At 35.4% G+C, this 20999-nt stretch overlaps 2 protein-coding genes across 2 annotated transcripts; both read right to left on the reverse strand.

The window, feature by feature from the left end:
- Positions 1–3124: 3124 nt before the first annotated feature.
- On the reverse strand, positions 3125–10295 carry LOC142640484 (polygalacturonate 4-alpha-galacturonosyltransferase). The gene is made up of 10 exons (XM_075814609.1): positions 9806–10295; positions 8735–8769; positions 8561–8620; positions 8304–8438; positions 8111–8174; positions 7931–7977; positions 7388–7722; positions 6910–7267; positions 4625–5212; positions 3125–3879 (listed from the first exon to the last, which is right to left on the reverse strand). The coding sequence occupies exons 1-10, from the start codon at positions 9945–9947 to the stop codon at positions 3604–3606; spliced, it is 2040 nt and encodes a 679-aa protein (XP_075670724.1). The 5' UTR covers positions 9948–10295; the 3' UTR covers positions 3125–3603.
- A 1866-nt stretch (positions 10296–12161) lies between these two features.
- LOC142641581 (histone deacetylase complex subunit SAP18) lies at positions 12162–18032 on the reverse strand. Its single transcript, XM_075816025.1, has 6 exons — positions 17864–18032; positions 17736–17768; positions 17514–17624; positions 16479–16574; positions 12563–12634; positions 12162–12467 (listed from the first exon to the last, which is right to left on the reverse strand). The coding sequence occupies exons 1-6, from the start codon at positions 17972–17974 to the stop codon at positions 12435–12437; spliced, it is 456 nt and encodes a 151-aa protein (XP_075672140.1). The 5' UTR covers positions 17975–18032; the 3' UTR covers positions 12162–12434.
- Between the last annotated feature and the right edge of the window lie 2967 nt (positions 18033–20999).

The following is a 20999-nucleotide window of genomic DNA, read 5'->3' on the forward strand; positions in this document are numbered from 1 at the left end:
CAAACAGCGTCCACTGTTGGCACATTAAATGCTGACGTGGTCAATAAAATAATATTAAAAATGCCACGTCAGCTTATAAATTTTTTTAAAAAAATTATTTATTTATTTTAACTGAATAAAAAAATTAAAAACAGATTGTTTAAAAAAGAAATTAAATTTATTAAATTAAAAACAAAATTCTTTACATTTTGATCTTCCCAGTCATCATGATTCATGAGTTCTTCCTCAAAATCAAGAACATGTCAACATGAAACACCCAAAATCAAAAGGCACAAAAATCCAACACACCCACAAAAAACCAAATTTTCTATCACCAATCCAAACCAAAACCAATCCACTACAAAACCCACCACCACAACGCCACCGCAAAGAGGAAGAGAGAAGAGAAATTGCAAACCCACCACCACGGCGCTGGATTTGAGCAAAGGAGATTGAAATGTCACCAAACGTCGCCGGATCTAGGCGGAGGAGAGTGACCAAAACACACCGAAACGAAATACCTCGAGGAATCAAGAACAGTCTCCACCGAAGACTCCCGAGGCTGACCGAGCAGTACAAAGCACGTGGCGAATAGATCGCCGGAACCCGGGTCCTCGAGTCGAATCTCGCACCGGGCTTTACACGACACGACCCAGAGCTGACCCGGATCCGACCCGACCAGATCTTATCGGATTGGAGCCTCTCCCCGCACTTGTACCCACCCGAGGTGGAACAAGGTGGGATTTTGTAGACGTAGACTTCACGGACTACGAGGAGTATGTGTTCCAACGCTTCTTCATCGTCCACCTCTACTTCTATGTCACCTTCCTAGAACGACATCGTTTTTTTTTTTTTTGTGGAAATGGGAATGGAATGTGGGTTTGAATTGGGGTTGGTTTGGGATCTAGCGAGCTATGAAGTGTGAGTTAAGAAGGTTTTTGTATTCTGTAGATCTGTGTCTTTTGATTTTGGGTGTTTCATGTTGGCATGATTTTGAGGAAGAACTCATGAATCATGATGACTGGGAAGATCAAAATGTAAAGAATTATGTTTTTAATTTAATTTCTTTTTTAAACCATTTGTTTTTAATTTTTTTTATTTAGTTAAAATAAATAAAAAAAATTTAAAAAAAATTTATAAGCTGACATGGCATTTTTAATATTATTTTATTGGTCACGTCAGCATTTAATGTGCCAACAGTGAACGCCGTTTGCCACATCAACAATTTTTGTTAAGTGAGCAACGGTAAGGACCAAAATGAAACGCGTTAATTGATTTAGGGACTAAAAGTGGAGAAATGAAAATGTAGGGACCAAAATAGAAATGACCCCAAAATATAGGGACCAAAAGTGCATTTACGCCTAAATTATTCTATATCAAAGAAATATGTTGATATTCTATATATATAAATTGATATTTTATAAATGTTTGATGTGCACATTGACTATTCGTTTTATGAAAAACTTGTGGAACAACCTGAATTTATTTAAACTTGTATGCGTAAATATATCTTTATATTTTTAAGTATTATGAATGGATTATTTTTGTGAGCATATTGAATGTGTTTTGAAAACTTATGGCATGTCATGATTAAAAGCTCAGTATTGTATTTAGTCCTTAACAAGGGGCAATCATATTGGAGTTAGTCCTTAGCAAGGGACGGTCCCAGAAAAGTGGACAGTGTACATTTGATAGCCCCTTAACAAAGGAGTATACTATTAAGGATCCAAAAAGGAAGCTCCTTAGCAAGGGAGTACACCTTTAGGTTCTAAAGGAGCCATCCTTAAGAAAAGGGATGAAATTGAGGTTCTAGTCTTAAAAGGGGACAACACAACCCTATCAACGGGGCGTAAACTTTGTCCACAAGTAAAGCCTAGGAAATTATTTATATGATGGTTTTGGTATATGTATTATGATGGCTCGTAATATAAAGATATTTTTTTATATGAAATATTTGATAATAAAATATTAATGAGTTACAAGTTATGAATTTGTTGTAAGAATTATTTATTTAAAAGGTTTGTTCTCACATCCCAATGTTAGTGAATTCCACTTTTTGAGTTATCTCACCCCCCTTTATTTCCCCTTATAGATACATTAGAGTAATTATTGGAATAGAGATTCTTAGAAGACAACAATTACGAATTATCTTGTGGAATTGAGGGTTTTATTATTATTTTTATGGCATTAAACATTGTATTGGGGAATTATTTTGAGGATGTTTTGTCTTTGGTGGATTAGAGCTCTGACATTTGTGATGAAATTTTATGTTGCTGATTTCTTTTATTTAATATTTTTTTTTTATGAATTATTCAGATTAAATAGACTTTTATTGCTTATGATTTTGGGGCGTTACAACTTCTAAGTTTTTTTTTTTTTTTTTTCCATTTTAACTTTAGGTATTCATACGATTTTTTGAAATATTTTAACGAAGCACGTCCAAAATGAGATTTCATTTTTGAAAGGCCCACATGACCATGCTTGGATTTTATGTAGGCTCATAATAAGAAAGGGTAGGTCATGCTTCATTTTTGCCTCATCTAGATGTGGGCCATGTGGCAACCCATTTCATGATTTGTTTCTTCACACATCAAGTATCACTATCACCCCTTTACGTATCTTTAATCAAATCACCCAAACCCGAATCCAGTCTATCAAACCTCAGAAGTAATTAAACAGAAAGTAAATTGGAGCCTCTATCTTTCCTGTAACTTGAGGCTAGAGTTGCTAATGACCGAGTCCCACAAAATGATTTTGAATTACAACTTATCCCCCAAGCCCTTATTCTAGCCAATATAATACAACCTTTGGTACTGTTGCAAATGCATTTGGATAAGCTTATTTTCCATGACTTGTTTTTATTTAAAAAAAATAAATAGTATATAACTGTACCTAAAAAAATATTATATTTTAAAATCCTTAAAATTGAGACTACAAAAAGCCGTATATAAGTTGACAGACCCTTAGGTAAGTTTGTCAACTCAAGCTTAGTTGTAAACTTACACTAGATATTATCCTGATCATTGGTCATTTTTAACACAGCTGCAGCTATTCAACAAAGCTTATTTGCTTAGTAAATCAGTATATGTAGCCTGAAGCAAGCATCTTTTCTACCATACATTGACATTCTATAGCTAATAATTCATTTGGTAAAAGTACATTCATAATTTATAGTCATTCAATAATTTAAAACACAGCCAAAGAGAGTTGTTCTACTTGGTTAGTTTATAATGACAGGATATCAGAACCAATACATGTTGAATTCTTCGAAGTGAGCAAGTTGCAGTTCAAACATTAGCAAATGGTACTGAATTCCTATTTCTGTCCATGTCGAACGTAGCTCCAAAATGAGATACAGTAAGGAGTTTTTACAGGTAAACAAGGCATAGAATTTTTTACCTTGTTCCAATGGGTGAGGGATGATGGGAACAAATTGAAAGAATTACAGAGAAGAATAAACAATGTGGAAAAGATAACAAAATAGGGAAAATACCCCAAAGAAAAACAAATCTTATCCCTCTCCGCCTAAACGAACTAAAGTGACCTCTTAGTTAGAAATAACGACCCAACCAGCAAGAGAGATAGAGAAGATCTCACCATATGACAAAGCCCCCAATAATGAGTTCATTCACTTAATTTGCACCTGTGAAGGTAGGGATGATCATACTTAATGTACTTAGTCCAGTAAGAACGATATCTCGTCATTGCCAACTCCAGCCAGGGTTTCATGTTGCCATTATAGTGTATCACTGCAGCATTATCAATCTCTGTACGATCAACGCTTGGATTGTAACCCAAACCAAGCACATGCCATGACTTCTCAAGAGGATGTGTCAGTCCATAAAATGTAATTAATCCCGGAGGCAATGTCCCAAGCTTCCAAAGTACCCTATCTTCATTCTAAATCCGCCACAGAAAACAAAAAGGTCAATGATTAAATAATTATGATGATGTAAATTTTTATATATATATAAGTAAATAGTAGGGGAAGGGGAGGTGGGTTCAAACCAATTATTATATGCATAATTTTACAGAGAAAAAATTAAAAACAGTTTTCATAAAATAGGCCAAGGGAATGAAGTTCTTTTTAAAAGAATTATTACTTACACCCTTTAAGTTTGGGATCACTTCTAAATTGGTCCATTAACTATAAAAGCTTGCAATTTCTGTCAACATCCATTAGAATTTTCTTGTTAACCCAACTTATCAACAACAACAACAACAAAAAAGAATTTTCTTGTTAACCCACCGAGAAATGATATTTTCATGAAGAAAAAAAAAGGGGGGGGGGGGTGGTCATTTTACGCATGTTAACAGAAGAAATGTGACCGACCATTACGAAAGGAGCACATTAATATTGTTACAATAGTTGAGGGTGAAAATTGCAAGATTTAAAATTTGAGGAACATATTAAAAAGCAACCCTAAACTTAGAGGGAGTAAAGTGCTTTTTAAAAAAGCAATTATGTGCAAAAATGGTCGCAACCTTACTAAAAGGAATTTATACGAGTAAGACTAAGAGAGTAAAGTTACCAAAATAAACTTGCAGAGATTTATGTCAAGTTCTAAGTCATGCATAAACTTGTTTGTAGACGGAACAAGGAAACAAAACACATGCAAAGAAATGCAGGGGTTAAAAGACTCACCATGTTCTGCCACTTGTGATATATGCCAGTAATATCCCTCTTTTTCCACTCCTCAAGATCAAAAATGTTCATCCCATATGCCCACCCGCATGCATTTGGATCAAAATTTCTTGAAATATGAGGATTTGTAAAGTTAAGGTACTTGTCAAAACGGTGAAAGCTCTCACCACAGGTCTCCACCGCCCCATTAACCTTGCCTTGGAGATTCACAGACCACAGTCCAGTCAAGTCTTTCTGGACAACAATGTCATCGTCAAGAAACAGGATCTTATTTAACTTTGGATAAACCTGGGGTAGATAGAACCTCAGATGGTTAAGCATTGATAGATACTTCGGGTTCCTGTACTTTAGATTAGCAGCACCAGATGAAAGAGTAGTTGGATGACCAGCCTTAAAATAATACTCTTTCATTGCAGCAGACTCAAGTTGACGAAGCACAGGGCAATAAGATGAATTAAGCCACTTAAATTCATCAACATTTTCAACATGGATTGTGGCTTTTCCGGGAGGATTCAACAGAAACCACATATTCATGGCTCCAAAATTGAGTTTATCAGTGACAAGATGGAAAACATGTTTTGAAGAGTCCTGCAGTGCAGCCAAGAAGCATATTTTAGTCCAACAAAAGAAAGCAAGCAACTTTTATTGAACATTAATTTAGCAACATAAGTTCCCATTACATGGAGGAGGTATCTCAAGGAGCAGCTCCATGAGATCCTCCTCTCACAGCATGTAAGACCCACAGATGTGTGGGTCACACATGTTGTGACAGAGTGGCTTCATGGAGCCTCTCCATAAGATAATTTTCCCATTATGCGTCCATATGAAGTGGGGTCTGTCAAAAGAGAGGTCCCACTTAAAATAACTTCAATAAAAAAAATTATTATCAAACAACTTTAAGTGCCTGTTGAATGTTGCATTTCAGCATCCCAAACAGACACATAGAGCCCTATAGCAGTTTGACAGACGTTTCCTTTACAATCACATTTATAGTCCTGATAATTATATCATTATTAACCCACAATCAACCACCTCATCAATTTCTCTCCTTCCTCCCTAACCACCATTTTTTACACACGCCCAATGGGTCTTGACGCTGGAACCCATGACTTCATCCTCCATCCCATTATTATGGGAGAAGGAAGAAAAAATTGAGCTATAGTTCACTGATTCCTCCCTCCTTATCACCATTATCCACCAACCCTCGCAGGAAACAATTTCAATACTCAAATAGTCCCTACCTCCGACCCATTTTGTTAGGCCTATTTAAAAAATCCAACTTTTTAAAGGAATATCATTTAATGCATTGTCTTTTAGATTTTTTTTTTTTTTCAAAAAAGAGTACGAGTTTTCAAAACTACCCTCCGTAATTTAAAAGTTTAGTGAAAAGAGGGGGTGTTGAATTTTTAAATAAAGTGAAAAATATGTTAGGAAATTTATTCATTGACTTTTCAAAAGGACTTTATTTTGGTACATCCCAAAATGGATTGGAGGACAAACAATTTGGGTTTGAAAGAGTAGATTTGTAAGAAAAATCTTGAAAAATGTTAAAAATGATATAAAAATAAAATTAAAATCAAAACACCCTAGGCACCACCTCTAATTCATTCCCAAACTCCCTCACATCTTGTCTTTCAAAGCACTCAGACCAAATATCTGCAACAATCAGAAACCCAAATACCGACTCCAATGAAATGGACTTTTATGTGTTGATCCTACAGATTTGAGTGAAATGGAGCCATTGTGGAAATCAATAGGCCTCTTCTTCTTTCCGCTTCAAGCTGGCCTAAGGTAAATGGCCATTTCAGGGATTGTAATCATTGGTGGTGTCCCTGTCACCAATGACATGCATATGGAACCATAATGGTCTGGTGGTACCACGAAAGCACTCATAGAAAACTGATTATGAAAGTTCGCAGCAATACCCAACAGGCCCTGATTGATCTGATTCAAAAGCTCTACCAAACATCTTTTTCAATAGTTATGTTAGTGGTACTGCCTGATCAACCTACAGAGAAAACCTGAGTTCAAGTCCCTCCTCCTCACTTTTTTTAAGAAAAAAGAAAGGGATGAGGGGAAACTAACTATTAGTTAATGTATATATATCTCCAGCGCATTTAGCAAGAGAAATTATATATCTGAAGTGAAACCAACTGGAGATCTTCTAATTTCAAACCATGAGTGCTAGAAATTGCAAGTACAAATAAGGCAACAGGGACAAAAAAATTCAGAGCATCAACAAGAGTTTTCAGTCTTTTGGAATAGAATAAGACAGCATACATCACCTTGGCATTCATAACAGTTGAGTTGACAACAACCGATGCAGCCAAGACATTGTCTGAGAAGAGGGCGTAATGATAAAGATTTGGATTCTCCAAATTCTCACTTCTGGGGAACTTCCGCTTTTCTGGAGGAAGGAGGTTGTAATCTATGGTTAAGCGCAAAGATAAGCAGTGGATTGCATTTGGAAGGGTCTTGGCAGCTAACTGACTCAAGAATGTGCTCTGCTTTTTCAAGCTTCTAACTTGTTCATCTGCTGACTGAAGCATTGCTCTCAGCTTCTTAGTCACCAACTTGCAGTCATACAATTGCTCTCTTGCTTTTGACAGAACTTGGCCCATATCTTTGATTTTCGCAGGTGCACTAGAAACAAGTTGAACATGGAATAAGGTAAAAATTGCCAAAGTCATCAATACAAAGAACATGAATAAACGCAGACATTGAAACATAATGGATGACATTACATGCCCAATATTCTGTTACCTGCTATGTAGATCGGCATCAGCATTGGCCTCTCCTAAAGCCCGCTGACTCTGTTTAAGGTGAGCCTCTAGTTGTTGGTACAAGTCACCCTTCTTCTTCATCTTCGCAATGCTTAAATAGACCTTTGCCATTATGATTTGATCCCGCATCAAGCGTACTGTTGAATCAGAGTTCTCATTTTCGTTTTCTTTCCTCCATATGCTGTATTTTCCCAGAACAGCAGAGTCAACTGATTTAGAACGTTCAATGGCTGCATTTTCAAACTTTACAATTGCTTCATCATCCTGTTGTACCAATTCAGATGCACGCTTTTCACGTCTTTTCTCACGCAATTGCTGCAAAAGAGCTTAAAGAGGTATATATCAACACTCAAGAAGTAAAGCAGCTAATAATCTGGTAAAATCCATGAAGAGCAAATACTAGCATAAAGATGTAATTTGTTTCTTAATATTATGTGTTGAAAATATTAAATTTTCAAGGTCAAAAGAAACTTTGAACAACATGGTGACTAAAAACATGCAAGCATCCAGGGATGATGATTACCCTCCGGGCTAGGTCTGCAGGTTTAGCGATAAATTGAGCGCGATCATCTGCCCAGGACAACAATTAGAAAACATCACCCATATTCGGATTCCACTACAGATAACATTGCAATCTCAATATTGAAAATCAAGTAAAAGAGTATCAGCCATATTCTGATGCTAATACAAAATATGTTATCACCTGAAAATTTGTCCTTTTTGCCTTTGGGCGTTTCTTTTCTAACATCTGCAGCCTCTCGGTTTGGCTTTGAACAGAACCACAAAACATAACACATAAATAAACCAGCAACAATTAATTAACAAGCTTTCTGCAACACTAAAAGTATAAGAGGAACTACAAGGAATTCAAGCAGAAACCTAATAGTCATCCTAACCTCATAAGTGTCACTATCAACGACTGAAGTCTTTGCACCGATGACTTTCCATGAAGCAGACAAGTTGTTTTTCTTAAAAATATCAAGACTCAGAGGCCCCATATCACTTGTGCGGGAAGCAATAACCTCCATGGCCTAAAATGCAGACATGGTCAGTGTGTTAGCTATAAGAAAAACTCCGACACTAAGAGACCGCCACTACTTATGTTAACTGAGATGTCTATAACCCAATAAAATCTTCATCAACATGCACTTGCCTCTTTTGTGAAAAGAGACTTTACATTTTGCAGTGCCAGCCTTTCTCTCCAATCCACATTCTGCGCACACAACCAAATTCTTCATCATTTTAAGATAAAGAAGCAGACATAATACAATACAAAAAATATAAGATAATAAGCAGAAGAAAAGGACAAATGTCTGAAAAAGGGCACCTGTTTAATTGGATCAGTTGAAAGATCATCTCGATCTGCACGATTAATAACAATAGTAATCATTTTAACTGCCACTGATGAAAGCATGCATGTGTACATACATAATGCATTAATTTGTGAGTGTATCAATCTCCACAAAAGAACTGGACTTCATTTCAACCTCATCAGAAAAAATAATAATAATCATGAAGTGCCAATCAGCTTGACCACAAACAGCATCTCCTCTCCCTGTAAGATCAAGGAGAGTGAAGTCCTGAGTTCTAGACACATTGGGTGTGCGTGTAAGAAAGAAAAAAATTGATCATAAGGTTTTCATCACATTTAGCCTGGCTACAAGACTCATTGCCTCCATTTTTACTGTAACCACTCAAGTGAGGAGCATATGATAGATTACAACCAAAATGTCACCATCCCCATGAGTCCATGACATCTAATAGCAACTAGCATACACACATCACTGTCATTTCAAAAGGTCAGATCCCTATCCACAATTTTGTCAAAACCCAAATGGTCAAGTACAAATAATCAAATTTCCTAAGGGAAACAATCTCCAGCCAAGAATTTGCAAGAAAGGTTGCAAAGTGGGATATGATATTAATCAAAGAAATCCAACTCCAATTAGAATAACGTATCGTGCAAATTGAAGGTACCGTGCAAGTGGCATTGCACAAAGAACAAAGTACACTACTTCTCTACTATCTTTTCCATTGAAAGCACTTCCAGATAAAAAGTAGTTCCAAAATGTTAACAAAAAAATGATTTGCCAAAGCCATTTTTCAGAAATATCCAAGCTCTAAGTTTCCATCAATGATCATCCATTGTCATCAAGATTCACAAAATAAAATTCAAATAAAATCTCAAATCTCCATCCACAATCCCAATCAATGTTTCAAGAATCACTAAGTACAACAAAAATTACTATATATTTTCTTCTCAACTCAAATATCTAGGGCATCACATCCACATTTTCCATAACTAAAAAAGGAAAAAAATGGTTTTTATAGAATTGATTAAAGTGAGATCTAAGAAATTAAGTTTCCACACTGAGAAAAATGGATAAAGAAAGTTTACCAGTGGCGTGGAGACCTCGTCGAACAAAGAAAATGAAAGGGACGAGGACCGCGAAGAAGAGGAGAATTGCTAAAGGGAATCGAGATCCACCGCCTCTGTTCCTGTGGACGCTCGCACCTGATAGTCCTCGCTTCATCGCCATCAATGCCGATGAAATCAAAACCTAAAAATCATACTCCAACAAGAAAAACACTAACAACTCAGAGAGAGCAAGAGTGTGCTTTTGAAAGTAGAATTGCGGCAAGATTTGGAAGCGCTTATCGCTGAAGTCGAAAGAGAAAGACGTGCGGAACAAGGAAAATGCACAGAGAAAGAGAGAGAGAGAGAGAGAGAGAGAGAGAGTGGAGTGTGATTCGGTGCCTAATTGTTCTAAGAATTTAGAAAGTTCACGAAGCTCGCAATGTATGAGAGAGAGAGAGAGAGATATTCTCCGATTGCGTTAATTTCGTTGCCCTAAGCCCCACACAGAGAGAAAGAGAAAGAGAAAGAGGAACACCGATCTTTACTTTCGGGGGTTTTGATTTTCCGTTTTTTCTTTTTTTTTTTTCTTTTAATTTATCTGTGGGCAATAATTGATTTTTGATATATGTGGATTCCTTTCTAGTTTCTACATTAACGGCACGAAAGGCTCTACTACGACGTCGTTGTCATTGTGGGAAGCCAGTGTGGCCGCTTACTTTAAGAGCTAAGCGCGTCACTAACAAAGGCCCCCGAATCAAATCTAGCGAGTCTTTCTTTTTCTCTTTTCTTTATCCTTCCTTTCCTTTTCTCTTTTCTATTACTAGTAGTCTAGTACTCTCAAAAAATCTTCTTTTTAAAATAAAAAAAAAAAATTCCAATTCATTACGTCGTCGTTGTCATTGTGTTCATGGCTTGAAGCTTGCATATAACACAACATTTAATAATGAGAATACATGTGTAATTGTAATTACGAAGGGTTGAATTTATGGATGGCCGTTGAGGATTTGGTAAGCTATCCATGGGCCCCATTCTGTAATTATTATTATTATAGACTCTTAATACGACGACTTTGGTTATTCTGTCTCAAAATTTTTCTTGCCAAAATATTCCTCAGTGATACATATATAATCTGTCATCAATATCATAGTAGCTTTCAAAGTCATGCGTAATAATAATATCTTGCCGACGGAGCATTTCAAATCCTCCCTCTTTCAATTTGTATTAATCCAATCATTCATTGAAAATATCCTCAAAGCCATGAGTTTTTTTATAAAAACAAAATTAAAAAAATCCTCACTGCACTTAACCAAAAAGATAAAAATAAAACAACAAACTACTATAACCCAAATTGATTCCACCTTCCATCTAAGTCAGAATTTTCTAATCCAACCTAACCTGACCTGAAGCAAAAATGGGTTGACCAGTAACCAACCCAAATTTTTGCGAGTCAACCCGACCCAACCCAAATAACCTGTAACCCAAACTGTTAAAAAAATATTTAGACCACGTATACTAGGTGCATAAACCACAAAACACCAGAACCAATAGCCAATAAATTATAAATATAGACAACAAACAAAATAAGATAAGACAAAAACTTCACATTCAATTTAACTATTTGAGTTTCACAACCAATAAAGTTTCACAGCCATAAGAGAATGAGACAAGACAACCATTAAAAAAAAAATCTCATTCAATTTGACTAGTTGACTAGCTATACTCCAAAGCCAAAGCCACAATCACAAATGTGGTTCCTCTACTCATCTGACTAGCTATACTCCAAAGCCGAAGCCACAATCACAAACGTGGTTCCTCTACTCATCTCGCATCTCTACCCTTCATTTCATACTTTCACACTTTTTCAGTTTCAATTCCTCTATTAACATTGAAAACTTTTTCCATCATAAATTTATGACTAAATAATTTTTTTCATACTCAAAACTGTCATAATTTAAAAGATATTAACAAGTGACATTAAGTACAATTCATTTCTTTAATTGATTTTATTCATTCTCTCTATACAGGTTGTCAATGTTATTGATTTGTTTTTTTAATTGAAAAAAAAAATCTTATTTGAAAATACAAGTCAACGCAACCCAACTTGTGACCCGATTGACTCAACCCGCCCGTTTTGCCACGTCTGATTCCATCTTCAAATCAGCCTTATCCTTTTATTTTTAATGGCCATCAAACCGATTGAATATGGCCACTAATATCTATTAACATACCACTGACCTTATTTATTCTTACATCAACTAATCTCTACCACCATGGATATCTATCAACCTTCTGACCTTATTTATTCACACATCAACCAATCTCTACCAGTGTTATTAGTGCGCACTTAATCAACAGTTCAGAGCAGCTATCATACAGAAGACTGAAAGAATAGCACTGGTGTAACAATACAAAAACCCATTAAAACAATATCAATAATGGTATAGCAATCACATATTATATATTTCCCGAACTCACAAAAGGTTTCAATTTTTACATAGGAGTATTACCATCCACATCATTTTAACACTTCATAACTAGCCACGTATGTACCCGCATATAAGGAGGTATAAACTCACATCAAAAAACCTGTAAACAGTGTTACAAGACCCTCCCCCAAGACAAACTGATTATGAGCAACCTAAACCATATGCCAATGAAGAGAACTTCTCTAGAGAATAGCGACATCCAAGTAATCTCCAATCTGCAATTGAGAAAAACATATGTTTTTTAGTGACAATTTGGAAATATAACTAAGAAATCTAAGATAAATGGAACCCAAAAAGCATATCATTTTACCTGAAAGCGAAGTTCAGCCAATGTCTTGCTGTCATCCAATCTTCCATTTCCATAAGAATACGTCATTCCCACCTTCATGAATCAATGGGGGATTTGACAATCAGAACCTCATTATAAGTATTGTTCATTAATCAACCAGTAAAGCATACTTGCCACTACAAATATAACATATATTTCCCATGAAAACACATGTTTAGAGCTAAGCCGTCAATCCACACTACCAATTAAAATATTTGAGTTCTGAGGGACATATCATAGCCATTTCAGCCCTTACATTCACCATAACACTACAATGTAAAAACACTTTTTTCCAGCTAAGAGAAGAGTGAAACATAGAAAAAATATTAACAACATTGTGAAGAACCACGATGTCTGTGGTAACCATAAAATTTAGTTAACTGAGAAAAACACTCCCAAGAAATTCTGGAAAAGTGGGGGGGGCGGGGGGAAGTTTGATATGGATATCTCTGTCTGTCACAAGCATCTTAATCACAAGCAATACATTTTTTTTCACCATTTTGAAAAAGTCATGTCATAAGCATCCCAATCATAAATCAGAGGTACCTTCCACCCAACTCCCCCCCCCCCCCTCACCCACAACCCCAAAAATTGCTTTATTCTCTCAACTAGTAAAAGACCAAGTAGACTGATGTTTGACAACTTTTATAAACTATACAAGAAATGATAAATTAAATTGAATAATGTTGCATACACTATAGTGGACATGCGGGGGGAATGCAATTAGCCCAGCAATTTCTCCCACTACTTAAGTTTTTTGGTCACACTGTTCACAATCCTTTTGGCATTAAACATTAAAAAAAAAAATCATCTGATGGATACAATAAAGTATAGGAATTTATTTGTGCTAGCTAGTCTTTTCTAAACTAGTGCACAGGGGGTTAGAACCCTGGGTGATTTCAACTACCATCCTAAGGCCTAAGCATGATGCCTTAAAACAATTTTTTTTTTTAATATTGGTAAGTAACACACACATTCAATGGATCTTGAACCCACAACCTCACCCTCCACCTAGCACTTATAAGGGGAGGAGATGCCAACTGAGCTAGAGCTCATTGACAAAAGGACTAAAATGCGCTTGTGATTTGCTGATGATTTCAGGGTTTTTTTGGGAACTGATATTCAATCAGCATGGTTAGCTCAAGAAGCCTTGGTTTCCACCAAAAAAACCTCTCAAGTTTGAGGACTAACCCTACCAAGAGTGAAGTTTTTCTTGCCACTGTTCCTTTGAGGCTTACGCAGCAAATTCTTTTTTTTTTTTTTTTTTTTTTTTAATAAGTGCTTAAGCAACAAATTCTAGACCTTCTTCTATTAAATTTTCAGAGAAGGATTGCAAACCACTCATTGAGAATATCACAGCAAGCATTGACTCATGATCCTCCAAGTTTCCATCCTTTCCAGCTTCAACTGATAAAAATTGATTTTGTTTAGCCATCATGCATATTGGACCAGAATCTTTGTTTGTTTTTTTAATTGATAAGTTATTACACACACCCAATGGGTCTTGAACCCATGACCTCCCCCTCAGCCTAGAACTTATAAGAGGAGGAGGTGCCAGTTAAGCTGGTGCTCATAGGCCATATAGGACCAGAATTTTTATTCTCTTGAAAAAGGTTATCAAGGTTGTGGAGAAGTTAAATAGTTTATTATGGAGTGTTTCAAGCACTCCTGCATTTGCAGTAAGTGTTAACTGAAATTTGGTTAGTAAGTCAAGGTCTAAAGGGGGATTACGCTTGAGAAAACTAGAAGAGTCAAGTAAAGTTGAAATTATTGGCTTTATCTGGAATTGTTTTGCTCAGGCAGGCTCCATTTGGGTTCCTTGGGCTCAAATGAATCTTCTCAAAGGTAAGATCCTTTGGGTGGTGAAAACTCCTCAAGATTGCCCCTATGACTAAAATTTTTAAGATGAGAGAACCCAATAGGCCTTCCATAGGGTTTGCGATTGGCAATAGTAAAGCTATTCCTTCTGGCAGAATTGGTGGCATCCAGATCACACTTTGTATCCTAAATATGGCTACAGAGATATAGATCATGTAGCTTAGGTCTTTTGATGCTAAATTATCTTCTGTATTGAGGGATGGCAATTGAATCTGGAAGTCCGCTAGATATGAAGCCCTAGATATGAAGCCCTGGTGAACATTCAAAGGAAGTTGAATAAGGGAGGATAGACCTATACGGATCTCAGCAAAATCAAGGAACTATTCTTGTGCAGAAGCCTGGAAGTCTGCTAGTGCTAGATCTATTCTTTGAGCGGGCAGGGAAGATATGGAGGACCATTATGAATTGACGTTTAATAAAGAATCCTAAGTTCTACCAAGATGACATTATAGCTTGGGGTGTAGATCAGTTGAGATGCAAAAGCTTCAAATCCATAGCATGCAGACTTTCTTTGGGGTCTGCTGTCTATCATATCTGGCAGCGTAGAAATGTGATAATTCAATCAAGGGAAGATCAGTTCTAAGGATAGCATAACGAGAATGATTAGATGGGAAATCAAGTCCAATAGAGCATAATGGAAGTTCTGTAATTCTGTCCAGAACAGGGCAGTGTGCTCTATGCGAGGCATTTCCAATTCTGTACTAAAAGCTATTCCTTTAAAAAGCTCTGCTACTTTTATGATTTAATATGAGGGTTCTATGCTCTGGTTTGTGCAGTATCAGGCAGTGTTGTTAAAAGCGCACTTAAGCTCAAAGCTCAAAGCTCAAAGCTCAAAGCTCAAAGCTCAAAGCTCGAAGCCCCAAGGCTCCAATGCTTTTTGCCTCAAAAGCTCAGCTCATTCAAGAAGCACGCTTTAGGCGCGCTTTTTCAAAAAACTCGAAGCACACTTTTTGGAGATTTTTTATATTTTTCAAAAAAAAAAACCAAAATTGAACTAAAGCTATAGGATCTTGACATTATTGATATAAGCCATTGATTTTGTATATTTTCAGTGTAAATTACTTATCAAAAAAATATATATTTTGGGTATAACTTATCCTAAAACCCAACCCACAACCTCCCAGATCTTCTCTATCTTTATTTTTTCTCCTTGAATCAGTAACCCACCTAGCTCCTTGGTACCAATTACCATGTTGCAATGTCCTCATATTCATAGCTCATTAATATAAAAAAAAAAAAAAAAAAATACGTATGATATAATATTTGTGGTAATTGTTTAGTTACTTTAGTGGTTGATTTTGAACATAGCAAACTAATTCTTCCAGAGTTATAGTCATTAAGTGATTAAATTATTAACTAATATTACTAATTAGTCATAGCACATTATAGATATAGGAGATTTAAGAAAGGATATTACATGGAAGTACTAATATCTAGCTTATCCAAAAAAAACAAATGACTTGACTTGCAATTTTTGTGTTAAAATTGCAAAAGTAGGGCATATTTAAATGTTATATGAATTATATAAAAAAAATTATTTCAATTTATATGATAATTTGATAATTTGATTGTTGCATTTCTCATTAATAATCATTTTTAAAATTTTTAAATTATTTTTTAAAAATATGCGCTTCACTTCAATCAGGCGCGCGCTTGCACTTAAGTGCGCCCCTCGCTTTTACCAACACTGGTATCAGGTGTCGGTTTATCAGTTAAATTGTGTTTTTTTTTTTTTTTGTATTGTCCCTATTGAAGTGAATGTTCATGTTAATAATAAAAAATAAAAATAGAAAAATAGAAAAAAAAAATGGAAATTATTAATTGAAAAGGATATATCTGGTCAAACATATTCTAATAATATGGAAGACCAATATCATTCATCTACACATAACTCATCAAAACATGCACAGGTTAGAAGAATTTCCAAAGTCACTCTCATATAAATGATAACATATCAATGGACAGACACTGGATGATGGCTATTTATTAACACATGGGGAAGAGAGGGAGAGATACTAACCTCTTTCACTTTAAAACGGCCGTTGTTATCAGGATATACAAAAGCAAATGATAATCTTGCACTTTTTCTCCTTGCAGCTGGGGCTACCTCTTTGACCTGTAAAAGAAACACAATAAACCATGAATGGATGAACCATAGAAAATAAACATAAATTGATCCTTGCAAAGAAAGAGACAAAAGTATGACAATTAAAATTTCAAACCAAGATAGAAAGACACTCATCTGGAGAAAATTTCATTATAATCAGTTACCTTTGCATTCATACATTGTGCACAGATGCATAAACAATATTACCCCATATATACTTTTTCAGTGGCAGTGGCAGTGGCATGGTGCATGTTCCTTATACCTTTTTAGGCTCGTATTTCACATTTCTTATTTTATATATTCATTTATTATATAAAAGTATCAAGTGAATAACAGCTTGAGTAATCAGTACACATGTTAATCCAACAGAAACTCATTTCAACAAACATTCCCATCTGATATTTTTCTGACAAAAACAGAGTGCATCCTAAGCATGTTGTTCTCTCATAACAAGCATATCCCTCTATAGGCCAATTTGATGATTGCAAAGATAGCCCACTATTTATCAGTCACCAAAGACCTAGCCATTTTCTAGTGCAATACCACCATTTCCCTAGTTAACCTCACTCATTGCCATCCAGTTCAAACCAAACCTAAAATGTTTAGTGGTCACCCAGGTAACAGAATCGAATGCCAATCACGACACAACTATTTGACCAATAAGAAAACTGTCAGCTACTTATAGATTGTCAATCAGCCAATCACACACTTATAAACCACTATATAGCGAACCAAGGCCGCAGCGGCAGCTAGTGCCATTCATCATTAATAGAAATAGCAAAAAAGGACTTGTCAATTAAGCAAATACCAATGAGTATGATTTCGAACAAAATTAGAACCACCCACCCCAACTAGTTTGTAAAGGATCCATAACCAACCCCAAAATTTTTGGACTACAGCTTTAAACGCAAAGTCATACAAATTGAACATATAAATGTGCACAAATACCAAATCAGTTAGCTCGCGAAGAGTAGCATCCTTCCAGGTATAAATTTGAACTTCATCCTTGGGCTCCTTGCCTCTCACTGCAAAGTCTTCATCACCATGATGACCCCCAATCTTCACAAAATTAAACAAAAGTTATAGCAGCAATTTACACATAGAGAATCCAACTGAATTTATCAAAACTGCAAAAATGATTTACGCCATAGCTTTGAACAACGAGAATACCTTGGTGAAAACGCGAAGCAACAATGGACAAGTCTGCAAGCAAAGCAATTCAAAGAGAATCAAAAAGAAAGATTTCAGAGAACAAAATCAGAAACCCTAGGAAAAAGTAAGGAAAACCATATACAAACCTTTTCGCGATCAACGGGTTCGAAGCGAGGGCGAGGAGGAAACTGGGCCCTTGGAGGTGGGCCCAGTTGTCTCCCTCCTTGTCTCCTTTGTCCTTCTCCTACTCCTGCCATCTCTCTCTCTCTCTCTCTCTCTCTCTCTCAGCTTCTGCTTCTCTCTTCTGTTTTTTCTGTTTTCTGCTTTTAGCGAAGTGGTTTTATTGGTGGGCATGGGCCTGGACATGAGGGATTTGGTCCCGGCCCAGATAGATAAGTCATTGGGCTTTTTGGATTCACTAGTCTTTATGCTACGGCCCAATAGAGGATCAAAAACATTGGAAGCATTTCCAACTACCCATTTGGGCTAATTATTGTTTCACACGCGTAATTAATTGAAATAAATCAAATTGTTGGAAAGTAATACATTCAAAACCCTTCTTAAACAATGATCACCGCGCACCCTTAGTACGATGGTTACTTCACAAATATAAATGATTGTGGGGTATTGGGGGCAAGAGCTGAGGTATTAAGCTAGAATAGAAATTCTATCTTGTATAATAAAAATAAAAACCCTTCTCAAACAATGACTAGTGTCTAAGAAAAGACTAATTTCAATGGAAAAAACTATCAAAGTGAATATTGATATACATTCTAATCTAATAATAATAGTATGAAAGTAAAATGAAAGCATTGGATTTTTCTTACAAGTCTCACAACCTTTTGCATGCTAAATTGCGTTTCAATATTTAGATGGTGTTAAGTTGTTACTTTTCAATTGAAACCAGTTATAAATCACCTATCATGAGTTCTATTAGATTAAAGCAATTTTTTTTCCTTTTGCATAATAGATTATAAAGCAATTTAACACCAAAAAATTTTTAATTAAATGACGTTTGATTATTTTCTATTTATTATTTGGTTTGGGTTTTTACTTATTAATTAAGTGTTTATTAATTATTAATGCTTTTTATTTATTAATGCTTTTCTCAAAACTTTTATTATAAGGAAATTCTCATAATATGGCACTATGACATGGGTTAATATTTTTATTTTGATATATAGCAACATTATTTTCTGACATATTAGTAATTTTTTTATGCTTATAGAGTATGGGAGAATGGTGTTTCCTCCTCTCACATTTATGATAGGATCCACTCATTAAATTCATGGTGGGGTCCACCATGAATGTGAGAGGGGAGAGAATCATTTATTCGTGTTTTGGAAGTACCTAAGAATTTTTAACATGAAAATTTGTAACTTGGATTTTTTTAAATGATTTTTTTTTTCAAGACTTCCTCTTGTGGTATCGTAACAAAATAAACTAAAACTTACCTATCACAAGTTTTATTGGGTTGAAAGCAATATAACACTTTCAAGAGAAAAAAAAAAGAGGGTACCATCTTTTATCTTTCCACTCTCTCCTCTTATCCTCTCTTGTCTCTTCCCTTCCAAACATATTATTAAAATCTCTTTCATCTCATGATCCATTTGAATTCCCACCTTTTTTTTTGTTTTTTGCCAAATTATAAAATTCGAATCTTAGTCTAAGGCCTAGTGGCACTTGTTTCTTGAATCATCTTACTTTTTAGTTTTTACAATCAATAAGAAAAATATGGAACTTTGATAGTTTCTTTATTGCTGCTTTTAGTGTTCGTTTGGTTTGCACATCCAGGTTCCACGTTTTCTGTTTTTTACCTTCTTTTTTTTAGTCCAGCGCCTCTTACACTATTCATGGAACATGAAGCAAATGAATAGTGATTTCATTAATGAATAGTAACTGAAATATTTTTTATTGCTTTTAGTTTTCAACAAAATAAGCGATATTCAAACGTACATTTAGTCTAAATCAAAAAGCAATGCTGCCATATGGTCTACATGATGATGCTATGTTACCTTCTTTTTCTTCTTCTTCTTCTTCTTTTTTTCCCTAGAATATGTATTCCAAATTCCATTGAAACTAACAAAAATATAAAATTTCTGGACAATCATGCATTAGCCCAACCTAACAAAAAAAGACCAACAATCTTCCATTCCTTGAGGGAGATTTGAATTATTCAATATTCGGGTCATTAGTTAACATTTTCCAGCGTATTAATTCAACTACACATTAATATCATCAATTTAATTTCGACGGCATCAACATGTTCAATTCCAAACTTTACCAGTTTTACAAAACAATCCAGCATATTTGTGAAACCAAATATGATAAATTTCATTTCCACCCACACTGATTTTGTGGTGCCATGAAAGCAAACTTCTTTTTAAGTTGTTGGACCTACTTTCCTGGTAAAATAGTTCCATGATGTTACATTACAATACATTATTCTTACCAAATTATATGTACTACCCACCTTATTATAATTTAGGAAAACCCATATATATAATTTGATTTCTGAAAATGACAAAAGAAAAGATAATCCCAGGACCATACCTTTCCCTCAAAAAAAGAAAAAAAGAAAGAAAAAAAAGAAGATAATCCCATGACAGATAGTACCAATTGACTAAGATTCTTTGTTCCCTCTTCATTACAAGGAAACAAGGACAGCGTGCTTAGTGAAAATAGTGAAAGGACTTGAAAGCTCAGCTGATAGTGAAGGTATGGCAAAAAAGGGAAATTCACATTAAAGAAGCTTGACACTGCTATCAAAGCATTCCTAAACTGGTAAGCCCCATTGGGTTCACCATCTCACCAGTCATCACACACAAGTTCCTACTTGGATTAGACCCCAAAGATGGTCAGTAATTACAGAGTTGATGGACCTCACTAAGGAAAATTATGTGGAACTTTATAAATAAAAAAATAAACAAAGAAGAGTTTTTCCTGTGTAATGGTTGATGTGGCAGTAAAAAAAAAAAAAAAAAAATGTAGTTTGTGGACCATGGACATTTGATTATGCAGCAATTGTTGTATACTAAAAAAGCAGTATATGTCCCTTAAACACTTGATTATGCAATAATTGCTGCATACAAATTATCATTTATCATACCAATTAAGTTAATTTGTTAGCAATGCTATCTTACCTTGTGATACCTGTATAGGAAAATGTAAAAAAGGGAATGACTTCGAGTCTTTGAGCATGCCCGACTGGGACTGAGCTAGCCTATGGGCTGAACCTAGGCCACAATCATTGGTTTGAATTACAATTACATACAAATTGTC

Source organism: Castanea sativa, chromosome 6 (genome assembly GCF_040712315.1).
Source record: "Castanea sativa cultivar Marrone di Chiusa Pesio chromosome 6, ASM4071231v1".
Taxonomy (NCBI): Eukaryota; Viridiplantae; Streptophyta; class Magnoliopsida; order Fagales; family Fagaceae; genus Castanea; species Castanea sativa.